The sequence below is a fragment of the Oncorhynchus masou genome, chromosome 1, assembly GCF_036934945.1.
Source record: "Oncorhynchus masou masou isolate Uvic2021 chromosome 1, UVic_Omas_1.1, whole genome shotgun sequence".
Lineage (NCBI taxonomy): Eukaryota > Metazoa > Chordata > Actinopteri > Salmoniformes > Salmonidae > Oncorhynchus > Oncorhynchus masou.
Window position 1 is genome coordinate 8,466,974 of NC_088212.1, and position 13,505 is coordinate 8,480,478.

A 13,505-nucleotide genomic window follows, 5' to 3' on the forward strand; every position below is an offset into this window, starting at 1 on the left:
TTTTGCCCGGAGTCAGCAGGCCTGCTTATAAAGCCAATGCAATTGCCTTTTTTTACAAATGGTCGTGGAAATTCTTACACAGGGACACTCTAAGTCAATCCTAAATGAATCCTTGTTTATTATCATCATGCTGGTGAGGTTCCAACCAACTCAATGGACCAAGTACACACATTGATCAGGAGCTCCACCGGGCCAGTCCCGTTAGTTCCCTTATACTGGTTTCAGACACGTTACATCGGTTTGGTTCCTGCATGTCAAATCAAATCAAAAGTTTTTGGGTCACATGCACATGCTTAGTGGATGTTATTGCGAGTGTAGCGATATGCTTGTGCTTCTAGTTCCAACAGTGCAGCAATATCTAACAAGTGATCTAACAATTCCACAACAACTACCTACCTAATACACACAAAACTAAGTAAAGGAATGGAATAAGAGTATATACATATAAATATATGGATGAGCGATGACAGAGCGGCATTTCCTTCACAGTACAACGGATGGACATTCAAAACACTTCCACTGTGTACTGTGCACTATTCTAGTTTCTGACATAATGAGAGACATGCTCTCTGAGGTTCTCCTGTGACTCCAGGTTGTCCATCGTAGGCCGATACTGTGCACTATTCTAGTTTTGTGGGGAAAGGAGGAGGGCGTGTTTTTTGTCTTGCCTAGGGCGGCAGAGTATCCAGGACTGAACACACACATTATTGTCCCCCCCCCCCTGACATACAGGGGGGGGCACAATAATGAGAGACATGCTCTCTGAGGTTCTCCTGTGTCTCCATGTTGTTCACCTCCAGAGAGATACGTTTTGATGAGATCCCCAGGAACCAAATCTCATTTGCTTTGGTCGGTGACTTGAATCATCTCTCTCACTGACAAAAAAAAGGGGTCCCAAATGGTCAACGAAATGTTCTTCACCTCGTGGATCAGCTGTCAGTTAAACCTCATGTTCTTCTGATAGGTTCTGACTCCTGCATGAGCACTCAGTGTGAGATACCATAGTCTTGTGTGTAAATGAGATGTCTGGACTGATCTGTGATCCACCGTTGTGCCCTTAAAAGCCCTCCCCAATTCCCACTAGAAAGTTTACTGTTTAATGTTTTGCAGAGGGGATGGACTTACACACACACACACCTACCTATACCTACACCTACACATTTCTCACCCCATCAGAGCTGGGGTCATTTCCATGTCACCCTTCACACTTAAAATATCTGAGTAGTTACTTAGTGATGTTGTAGTCGTTACACAAACTGAAAGTCACTGTGAACATGTAGAGGTTCCAGATTTGAGTTATATCAGCTATGATAAACTATGCCTTGCCTTTTTGAGTGAATGGTAGAGTTGCCACCGGTGACTGTATTTGTTAGTGACCGAGACATACATGGTTGTTGAATTGGTTAATTTTCAGTCCTGTGGCCTTCACCAAGTGGCACATTATCATTATAATTCAACTCATTGTGACAATACATTACATATCTCATCAGGCCATATTTTGAGGCTAAGCTTTACCCTCAATACAGTGGCTTGATACTCATGGTTTACAGGTCACATGAGGTCTGCGAGTAGGGTTGCAAAATATACAGAAAAAGAATTAATCCAAGAATCTTCCAAACGGGATCTCTGGAAAACCTGGCAATAATTTCAAAAAACATTTTTTTAACCCACCTGCAATTCACATTATTCTGAGTTAGGATATCCAACAGGTGGAATTTGTATTCACCCACAACCTGCATTCATAATGACTGCCAGGGTCAGGAACAGTGTGAGGAGATGACCTAAACCATTAATAACATTAAGGAATAAGGACGTTTCATTGACTTTGAGTTAAATGTCAGGTCAGCTCAGCAGTGCGGGGCGGCAGTGTAGCCTAGTGGTTAGAGCGTTGGACTAGTAACCGAAAGGTTGCAATTTCAAATCCCCGAGCTGACAAGGTACAAATCTGTCGTCCTGCCCCTGAACAGGCAGTTAACCCACTGTTCCTAGGCCGTCATTGAAAATAAGAATTTGTTCTAAACTGACTTGCCTAGTTAAAATAAAATATAAAGTCAGTCAATCTACATGTGCTTTTCCTGTGAATGCCTATATGCTTTAAAACGAGTTAATATATTTCAAAACCCTCTCAACAAGAAGAATATACTGTAAAGTTATTGGGGGTCTTTTTTATACAATCTTGTCGTGTCTTGAACTCTTGCTATTTTGTTGTGGTGATCTTGAACATGGAAAATAGTCAAGCAACTTTAATTGACATTCCTGTGAGATTTTAATAACTGATTTTGTTAATTATTAACAGGTTTGGTAAAATATGTTAAATTATGCTCCTGCCACAGTTTTTCAAAGTAGAGCCCACGTCGCTTAATGATAAAAATGTGACATGATTTGGGAGAACTTTAAGTATTTTATTGTGTTTACACTGTCTATTTCTCTCTCCAAATATTGAGACAATAAAAAATAAAGGCAATTTCAAATAAAATCCAAACTTGATTTAAATTGCATTCACAATACATTTGCAGATCTTTGTGTTGTATCATGAATGGAACACGAAACACATGAGCCCGCCAATATGTACAGTATGGTTAGAATTTCAGTAGAACTAGCTTAAAAGAGTATGTTTCGTTACCTGTATAGAAAATATCCAAAATGCGCTCACTACTGTAAGTCAATGTTGATGAGAACATCTGCTAAATGACTCAAATGCAAATGTATATACACAAACAAGTAAATAATTCTCTATAGTCCCAATAAAACAAATATTTTAACTTTCCTCCAGTCTCAAAATGTAGCACCAATATTTATTACATAACCCAAGTAAATGTAGCACCAATATTTCACGTATATTGTAAACATTGTTTAAAATGGCAACATTTGATTAAATATATCCATTATACTAAAACTTCCATACAGTAACAATCTTAAATTAGCACCTAAACAACCATTTTATGTATAATGTATACCACAACAAATCAATTAAACCTTTTACCATTCCAAACAAAATGATGCTTGAAAAGATAAATTTAAAATCAAATGTTATGTCTCATGCTTCGTCAACAGTGAAATACTTACTACAGTATGTCTTTCTCATCCATGACCTTTGTCTCTATCAACTTTGCACACTATGCTTTAAAAAGAAGGGTGAATAGTGTAATATGATATTGTTTAAACCAGGAATATTCATAAAGTAAAAAAGAAAAGAAAGAAAGAGAAAAATGTTACGCTTTGCGGGAAACTCAGACCAAGAAATACTGTAAACAATAATGTCTTCATATTTGATTGTCCGTCCATGTTGGTTGTTGTCTTGTTTTGCGAATCATCGTCAAGCTTCTTTGGTGGTGTTTCCTTTGTTCTTAGTACCTAGATAGATAGATAGATGGATAGAAAGAAAGAACCCATCATGCCAGCAATCATTTTCAGTATTGTATTTTACAGAGGCAAATCTTGATTCCTTGTGTCCTTTCTCTCCTCTGAGGGGCAAAACCTCTGACCTTCTGCTACAATGTGCTTTGAGAAGGATAGGATGAGTCGGGACACAAGGGGGGAAAAAGGACATAGATTCATCCCTTGGTGTGGTATCCCTCCCCCCCCCTCCCCATAATGGACAAAAGACAGCACTCACGATGTAACAGTACACCCTGAAACCTGGACAGAGGTGCCCCTGTATTGAACACTACAACGAACAACATTATTGTCAAAGTTGGACTCTGGAACCTGGTGACCTGGGTTTACAGTGATCTGTAAAAAAATAATAATAATATATGAAGGCATAAAGTATGTTAGGTTAGGAATCATTCACATCGTGTTGCTACAGTAGGTTGAATTTGGACAGTAATATCAAAAATGTTTATTTGATACAATATATATGAATACAATATAAAAACAGGATTAGAAACCTCCTTAGCTAATAATATAGAACAAAATATGGCAACAAACCTTAAGGATATACTTCCCAGGTGTCACATCGGTAATGTCAATCCACTGACAGTCAATATCGGCATTATAGGTGTCATAGCATCCAGGACTCAGTCCCTAAAACAATCAACCCAAGACAAAGAGATTCATCCATTCAACTGGTTCAAAACGGCCTGGTCCCAGGTCTCGTTGCGCTGTCATGTCAACTCCTTGTCACTTGGCATGGCTTGACGTGACAGCACAAACAGATCTGGGACCAGGCTAGCACAACAGCACAGGCAGATCTGGGACCAGGCTAGCACAACAGCACAAACAGATACGGGACCAGGCTAGCACAACAGCACAAGCAGATCTGGGACCAGGCTAGCACAACAGCACAAACAGATCTGGGACCAGGCTAGCACAACAGCACAAACAGATCTGGGACCAGGCTAGCACAACAGCACAAACAGATCTGGGACCAGGCTAGCACAACAGCACAAACAGATCTGGGACCAGGCTAGCACAACAGCACAAACAGATACGGGACCAGGCTAGCACAACTGCACAAACAGATCTGGGACCAGGCTAGCACAACAACTGTCATGTCAACTCCATGTCACTTGGCATGGCTTGACATGACAGCACAAACAGATCTGGGACCAGGCTAGCACAACAGCACAAACATATCTGGGACCAGGCTAGCACAACAGCACAGGCAGATCTGGGACCAGGCTAGCACAACAGCACAAACAGATCTGGGACCAGGCTAGCACAACAGCACAAACAGATCTGGGACCAGGCTAGCACAACAGCACAAACAGATACGGGACCAGGCTAGCACAACAGCACAAACAGATCTGGGACCAGGCTAGCACAACAGCACAAGCAGATCTGGGACCAGGCTAGCACAACAGCACAAGCAGATCTGGGACCAGGCTAGCACAACAGCACAAACAGATCTGGGACCAGGCTAGCACAACAGCACAAACAGATCTGGGACCAGGCTAGCACAACAGCACAAACAGATCTGGGACCAGGCTAGCACAACAGCACAAACAGATACGGGACCAGGCTAGCACAACTGCACAAACAGATCTGGGACCAGGCTAGCACAACAACTGTCATGTCAACTCCATGTCACTTGGCATGGCTTGACATGACAGCACAAACAGATCTGGGACCAGGCTAGCACAACAGCACAAACATATCTGGGACCAGGCTAGCACAACAGCACAGGCAGATCTGGGACCAGGCTAGCACAACAGCACAAACAGATCTGGGACCAGGCTAGCACAACAGCACAAACAGATCTGGGACCAGGCTAGCACAACAGCACAAACAGATACGGGACCAGGCTAGCACAACAGCACAAACAGATCTGGGACCAGGCTAGCACAACAGCACAAGCAGATCTGGGACCAGGCTAGCACAACAGCACAAGCAGATCTGGGACCAGGCTAGCACAACAGCACAAACAGATCTGGGACCAGGCTAGCACAACAGCACAAACAGATCTGGGACCAGGCTAGCACAACAGCACAAACAGATCTGGGACCAGGCTAGCACAACAGCACAAACAGATACGGGACCAGGCTAGCACAACTGCACAAACAGATCTGGGACCAGGCTAGCACAACAACTGTCATGTCAACTCCATGTCACTTGGCATGGCTTGACATGACAGCACAAACAGATCTGGGACCAGGCTAGCACAACAGCACAAACATATCTGGGACCAGGCTAGCACAACAGCACAGGCAGATCTGGGACCAGGCTAGCACAACAGCACAAACAGATCTGGGACCAGGCTAGCACAACAGCACAAACAGATCTGGGACCAGGCTAGCACAACAGCACAAACAGATACGGGACCAGGCTAGCACAACAGCACAAACAGATCTGGGACCAGGCTAGCACAACAGCACAAGCAGATCTGGGACCAGGCTAGCACAACAGCACAAGCAGATCTGGGACCAGGCTAGCACAACAGCACAAACAGATACGGGACCAGGCTAGCACAACAGCACAAACAGATCTGGGACCAGGCTAGCACAACAGCACAAACAGATACGGGACCAGGCTAGCACAACAGCACAAGCAGATCTGGGACCAGGCTAGCACAACAGCACAAACAGATACGGGACCAGGCTAGCACAACAGCACAAACAGATCTGGGACCAGGCTAGCACAACAGCACAAGCAGATCTGGGACCAGGCTAGCACAACAGCACAAGCAGATCTGGGACCAGGCTAGCACAACAGCACAAGCAGATACGGGACCAGGCTAGCACAACAGCACAAACAGATACAGGACCAGGCTAGCACAACAGCACAAGCAGATCTGGGACCAGGCTAGCACAACAGCACAAGCAGATCTGGGACCAGGCTAGCACAACAGCACAAGCAGATCTGGGACCAGGCTAGCACAACAGCACAAGCAGATCTGGGACCAGGCTAGCACAACAGCACAAGCAGATCTGGGACCAGGCTAGCACAACAGCACAAGCAGATCTGGGACCAGGCTAGCACAACAGCACAAGCAGATCTGGGACCAGGCTAGCACAACAGCACAAGCGGATCTGGGACCAGGCTAGCACAACAGCACAAGCAGATCTGGGACCAGGCTAGCACAACAGCACAAGCAGATCTGGGACCAGGCTAGCACAACAGCACAAGCGGATCTGGGACCAGGCTAGCACAACAGCACAAACAGATCTGGGACCAGGCTAGCACAACAGCACAAGCAGTTCTGGGACCAGGCTAGCACAACAGCACAAGCAGATATGGGACCAGGCTAGCAGAACAGCACAAGCAGATCTGGGACCAGGCTAGCACAACAGCACAAGCAGATCTGGGACCAGGCTAGCACAACAGCACAAGCGGATCTGGGACCAGGCTAGCACAACAGCACAAACAGATCTGGGACCAGGCTAGCACAACAGCACAAACAGATCTGGGACCAGGCTAGCACAACAGCACAAACAGATACGGGACCAGGCTAGCACAACAGCACAAGCGGATCTGGGACCAGGCTAGCACAACAGCACAAACAGATCTGGGACCAGGCTAGCACAACAGCACAAACAGATCTGGGACCAGGCTAGCACAACAGCACAAACAGATACGGGACCAGGCTAGCACAACAGCACAAACAGATCTGGGACCAGGCTAGCACAACAGCACAAACAGATCTGAGACCAGGCTAGCACAAAAGCACAAACAGATCTGGGACCAGGCTAGCACAACAGCACAAACAGATCTGGGACCAGGCTAGCACAACAGCACAAACAGATCTGGGACCAGGCTAGCACAACAGGACAAACAGATCTGAGACCAGGCTAGCACAAAAGCACAAACAGATCTGGGACCAGTCTAGCACAACAGCACAAACAGATCTGGGACCAGGCTAGCACAACAGGACAAACAGATCTGAGACCAGGCTAGCACAACAGCACAAACAGATCTGGGACCAGGCTAGCACAACAGGACAAACAGATACGGGAATCACAACATCACAATGAATAAAAAGATACAACACTTTACACTGAATAGAGCCGATCCGGTTCTGTCTCTACTATTGAATGGTGAAAGCTCTCAGATGCAAACTAATATGTATAGCCAGGCCTCTCTTCCCACTGGGCACATACAAGTACTTCATTTCAACACCTTGTTTTGGTTTAGTTGTCATCTAACGTAAATTCAACAAATGTCACCATGGGTAATTATTCCCTTCAATTTATGACTTTTTTTTTTGCAAATCCAAATCAGTTTTCCCACGTTTATTCGACATCATCACACAGATTTTAATTTTTCTGTTTAAATTTATGTGGAAACAACATTGATTCCCCCCCCCAGTGAAGAAAAAAAACACATATTGCATGCTGTTTAATGGGCTGGTATTATAGTGGAGCATAAGGTGATGATCACAGGATTGTATCCCACATGGCACCCTATTCACTATATAGTGCACTACTTCTGACCAGAGCCCTATGGACACTGATAAGAAAGTAGTGCACTAAATGGGGAAATAGGGTGCCGGTACAGTAATAACAGACCTGAGTGTGAGACGTGCAGGCGAAGCGTCTATAGTATCCCGGGTCACATGACGTGTCCTCCAAACAGAAGCTGGCCTTGTGTCCCTCGGCAACGCTCCTCTCTGAGCCGGTCTCCAGCAGCTCGTACAGACTGAACTCGTCCATGCTATGGAAGTGACTGGAATACATGGGACGTATTCACATCAGTGACCAGACCACACGGACTCTAAATGATGCACTGCTTTCAATGTTGGTATTGCAAACGCAGTAATAACCTATACACACTAGTCTGTGTAGATTTACATTTACATTTAAGTCATTTAGCAGACGCTCTTATCCAGAGCGACTTACAAATTGGTGAATTCACCTTCTGACATCAGTGGAACAGCCACTTTACAATAGTGCATCTAGATCTGTTGAGAGCTCTCTCCACCACACCCCAACCCTGTGGAACTGTACAGGCTTATGGAAACCTGCTTGAAGGGATAGTTACATCCAAATATATATTTGAGTATTTTGTTCATTAGTCCATTAGTTAATACAATTCCCCAATATGTCAGCGGGCAAGGTTTTGAAGAAAGAGCAAAAACTGATGAGGATGTGTTTTGCATCATATGATATTGACTATCTGTAGTGTACAGACACAATGACAGCAGGCTTCTACACCTGCATCGCTTGCTGTTTGGGGTTTTAGGCTGGGTTTCTGTACAGCACGTTGAGATATCAGCTGATGTACGAAGGGCAATATAAATACATTTGATTTGATTTGAGATATACATTTTTTTAGGCAAACCGAACCATAATGTCGACCGCCATATCTTTATGAATGTTCTATAAATCTGTCCTGCAGAGTGTGCTGTCCTTTGGTCTGATATGCGTGTGGAAGACCAAGTCAAGCTTCAGCGCTTGATCAAGATGGCGGGAAGGATAATTGGTTATAGATCAAGAATCGGGTCTCCAACCTGTACACAAAACTCATCCTCCTAAAACTTGAAAAGCATTTTACAGGACAGTACTCATCCCCCTTCACTCAAAACTCATCCTCCTAAAACTTGAAAAGCATTTTACAGGACAGTGCTCATCCCCGTCCCTCAAAACTCATCCTAAAACTTGAAAAGCATTTTACAGGACAGTACTCATCCCCTTCACTCAAAACTCATCCTCCTAAAACTTGAAAAGCATTTTACAGGACAGTACTCATCCCCTTCACTCAAAACTCATCCTCCTAAAACTTGAAAAGCATTTTACAGGAGAGTACTCATCCCCTTCACTCAAAACTCATCCTCCTAAAACTTGAAAAGCATTTTACAGGACAGTACTCATCCCCTTCACTCAAAACTCATCATCCTAAAACTTGAAAAGCATGTTACAGGACAGTACTCATCCCGTTCACTCAAAACTCATCCTCCTAAAACTTGAAAGCATTTTACAGGACAGTACTCATCCCCTTCACTCAAAACTCATCCTCCTAAAACTTGAAAAGCATTTTACAGGAGAGTACTCATCCCCTTCACTCAAAACTCATCCTCCTAAAACTTGAAAGCATTTTACAGGACAGTACTCATCCCCTTCACTCAAAACTCATCCTCCTAAAACTTGAAAAGCATTTTACAGGACAGTACTCATCCCCTTCACTCAAAACTCATCCTCCTAAAACTTGAAAAGCATTTTACAGGACAGAACTCATCCCGTTCACTCAAAACTCATCCTCCTAAAACTTGAAAAGCATTTTACAGGACAGTACTCATCCCCTTCACTCAAAACTCATCCTCCTAAAACTTGAAAAGCATTTTACAGGACAGTACTCATCCCATTCACTCAAAACTCAGTCACAGCAGCAGCTGCACAAGGGCAAAGAGACTTCTTCAAAAGAAAATGAAAACAGACGGATATGGGGACTCTTTTTTTCCCAGCAGCCACTAGGCTGTATAATAGTCTGTTGTTTCCTCCAGTATACAGATATGGGGACTCTTTTTTTCCCAGCAGCCTCTAGGCTGTATAATAGTCTGTTGTTTCCTCCAGTATACAGATATGGGGACTCTGTTATTCCAACAGCCACTAGGCTGTATAATAGTCTGTTGTTTCCTCCAGTATACAGATATGGGGACTCTTTTTTCCCAGCAGCCACTAGGCTGTATAATAGTCTGTTGTTTCCTCCAGTATACAGATATGGGGACTCTGTTATTCCAACAGCCACTAGGCTGTATAATAGTCCGTTGTTTCCTCCAGTATACACCATATTGCACTTTTAAATGTGTAGCTTTAGAAATTTGAATGAATTATTTTCTGTAGTTTGTTTTACGTACCGTCTTTTTAACCACTTGTCCAAATGCATTTCCCCCCTGGTGGATAGTGAATCTGAATCTCTGAATCTGAATCTCTGAATCTGAATCTCTGAATCTGAATCTCTTAATCTGAATCTCTTAATCTGAATCTCTTAATCTGAATCTCTTAATCTGAATCTCTTAATCTGAATATCTGAAAATGAATCTCTGAATCTGAATCTCTGAATCTGAATATCTGAATCTGAATATCTGAAACTGAATCTCTTAATCTGAATATGAATCTGAATCTCTGAATCTGAATCTCTGAATATGAATCTCTGAATCTCTGAATATGAATCTCTGAATATGAATATGAATCTCTGAATCTGAATCTCTGAATCTGAATCTATTCATACATGTTTATGCATCCTTATCCACAACTCACTGATGGCAGCTGTGCCATTCCCAGGCATAGCGAGGTTTGCTGGGCAGGAAGTCAGCAGTGCCCTGGTTCTTCACGCGCTGGGGGAACCGCAGCAGCACCCGGGTGTCGTAGTCGGCCACGCCCTGAGCAGAACTGTCCCGTCACAGGGGAGAACATATGGTCTCTTAGACATTCAAACAGTTCATATGTTAATGCACTTAATTCATGTATCAATTCCATTTCTTATACAACTTTTTACATTCCAGGAACTCTAGTCCAATAATTCTTGACCCATAGTCTTCACGATTAACTAAATAATTGAATTAATTAAATTGTTTCCTAAATGTCCTTTTGAACTGCTGAAAGGAAACTGGAGTCTGGCACTGTCGGTTACTACTGTTAATGAATATACAGCTACTATAGGTTTAACTACTGTAATATGTGTCAGAACCATGACTGAGTGGTAACACTCCCCGCTCTCTCAACACATGTACACACCAGGGTTCAATCCCTGGTAGACCCTAACAACTTCACTCTGCGTAGCTATATCCCTGTTGTAATTTCTAAATAAAGAATTGAAATATTCTTTACGTTAGAGTTCAGCATAGATACACATCTAAAGAGTCGTTTCATGTCTGGGCTTGGTATAAAATAACTAGCTATATACACTGGGTATACAAAACATGAAGAAGCCTTTGCCCAAGCCTCCCGAGTGGTGCAGTGGTCAAAGGCATTGCATCGCAGTGCTTGAGGTTTCAATACAGACCTGGGTTCAATCCCAGGCTGTGTCATAACCGGCTGTGACCGTAGGGCAGACCACCATTGTTCGGTTAGGGGAGGGAAACTTGAAGCATGAAAAACCCAACAGCGTTGCAGTTTGTGACACTCAAACCGGTGCGCCTGGCACCTACTACCATACCCCGTTCAAAGGCACTTAAATTCACCCTCTGAATGGCACACATATACACAATGCATGTCTTAATTGTCTGAAGGCTTAAAAAATCCTTCTTTAACATGTCTCCTCCCCTTCATCTACACTGATTAAAGTGGATTTAACATGTGACATCAATAAGGGATCATAGCTTTCACCTGGAGTCACCTGGTCAGTTTGACATGGAAAGAGCAGGTGGTCTTAATGTTTTGTACACAGTGTAGAGTGGGATGGTCACTGCAGTATGAGAATACCTTGCGAGGCAACCTTCCTCGGCTGCACATCTCAGATTGTACATGGGCAACCTCTGGATATAGGAGGAAACTTGAATATAGTATGGGTCAGGCACCAAGTCAGGGAGACCTGTCAATCATGTAACAAACGCAATTATCATTAAGTAGCCTAAAGCAAGCTGTTAGAAAGAATGAATTGGAATAAAATGCCTTACAAATGTAAGAGAAAAAAAATGCATTTAAAAAGTGAATTACTGGAAGGGAAATATTGCACTTACCTCCGTGTTGATGATAACTTGTGCCATAACCATGCGGCTCTCTGCTTCTGGCTCTCGGTCTGTAGTAAGCATCATAATAATTATAATAGGGGTTATAGGGATTATAACCAATGGATTTATAGGGGTTGTTCGGGTCATCTCCAACCATCATATCCTCTCTTCTCAAATTACTCAGTGGTGGAGAGTTAGTAGATGTGGGTTTGTCGTCGGTGCGATTTGATGTTGAAGGTCTTGAAGCAGTCTCCCGGTTCTCTTCGGGTCTTTCATGTCTAATCGCCCCATTAGGACGTCGACGCGCGGTGCGTAATTGCACACCCGGCGCTGGCCGCCTTGGAGAGCCTCTTGGCGCAGGGTATCTGTGCACATTCGTCTCTTCAGCCGTCTCATTATTGTTGATAACGACAACTATGTGATTCCGTTGAGCTGAACCTGTTTTTCGATCTCTTCGTCCCGATGGCTGATATTCAGAACCGTGGCTAGGTATACTAAACACCTGCCCGTTGTGTTGCCATGACATTCTCTGCCTTAAAGCTGCTGATGGCGAAGCATCCTGCGTAAGAACTGTTTGCATTATGCAACTGAGGATGCATAGCTGTGTCAATAAACAGGCTTCAAAGCCAAGACCCCTCATTATACTAATCAAATGAGTGAATGATATATCCACATGGAAAAATACAAAATTAAATATAATTTGTTAGGAAGCAGAATTTTGGAGAATGTTCTCTCACTAACCGAGTAGAATCAAATTTAGGCCTGTAGCGAGAGGAACTATTGCTCAGGCAATCTCGCATATTGAACGCGCAAGTGGAGTATGATCGAGGGGTGTGAGTTTTAAAGTTTCTGGAACAGTTACACAAGTGACATCCGCATGCGCGCTGCCGAGGAAGTGGAAGTGGTTGGCACTAGCACGGGCACGTCACGTCCCATGAATTCATATAACAATAATGGTGTCAGTGGTGCAATACACATCCGGTTTTATAATACTAAGTATTGCCTTACTATAAATGTTGTTCTGTGTATTCACAGGGAACAAAACTTCTCTACATTATAAAATAAAAGGAGTAGTTTTGCTTTTCAAATATTTCAGAAGATTTCATCTTAGGTGAAAGCGGATTGATCAAAATCAAATTGAGTTCTGAGAATTGTTGTTGACTTGTGTAAGATTTGTCTCTTTGTTTGTTCAATGCCTTTCACACTTTTTAGTGAGATATAATTTGTGGTGTTCCCTCACACACCAAGAAGTTCTTGGCTGCCCTGGAACGGTGAGTTGGTTTCCAAACCTTGATGGTTATGCATTGTCTTCGTCTGCTTTACTTATCTTGTAGGCCTGTGACACATTTGCTGTTATAGCAACAAATGACCTCCTCTTAGTCCTTGATACCATTTTTGGTATTTTGGTTACCTTTAAATAAATGATTCAGTAGGCTAAGTATCACCCCCCCCCACCCCT

The 13,505-nt window shown here is 43.4% G+C and overlaps 1 protein-coding gene across 1 annotated transcript; it reads right to left on the reverse strand.

Annotated features, from left to right (window-relative positions):
* Nucleotides 1-2,389: 2,389 nt before the first annotated feature.
* LOC135512431 (protein-lysine 6-oxidase-like) lies at nucleotides 2,390-12,872 on the reverse strand. Its single transcript, XM_064934493.1, has 7 exons — nucleotides 12,056-12,872; nucleotides 11,799-11,907; nucleotides 10,635-10,766; nucleotides 7,947-8,103; nucleotides 3,931-4,026; nucleotides 3,617-3,732; nucleotides 2,390-3,354 (listed from the first exon to the last, which is right to left on the reverse strand). Exons 1-7 carry the CDS (start codon nucleotides 12,684-12,686, stop codon nucleotides 3,348-3,350), a joined length of 1,248 nt encoding a protein of 415 aa, XP_064790565.1. The 5' UTR covers nucleotides 12,687-12,872; the 3' UTR covers nucleotides 2,390-3,347.
* Nucleotides 12,873-13,505: the final 633 nt, after the last annotated feature.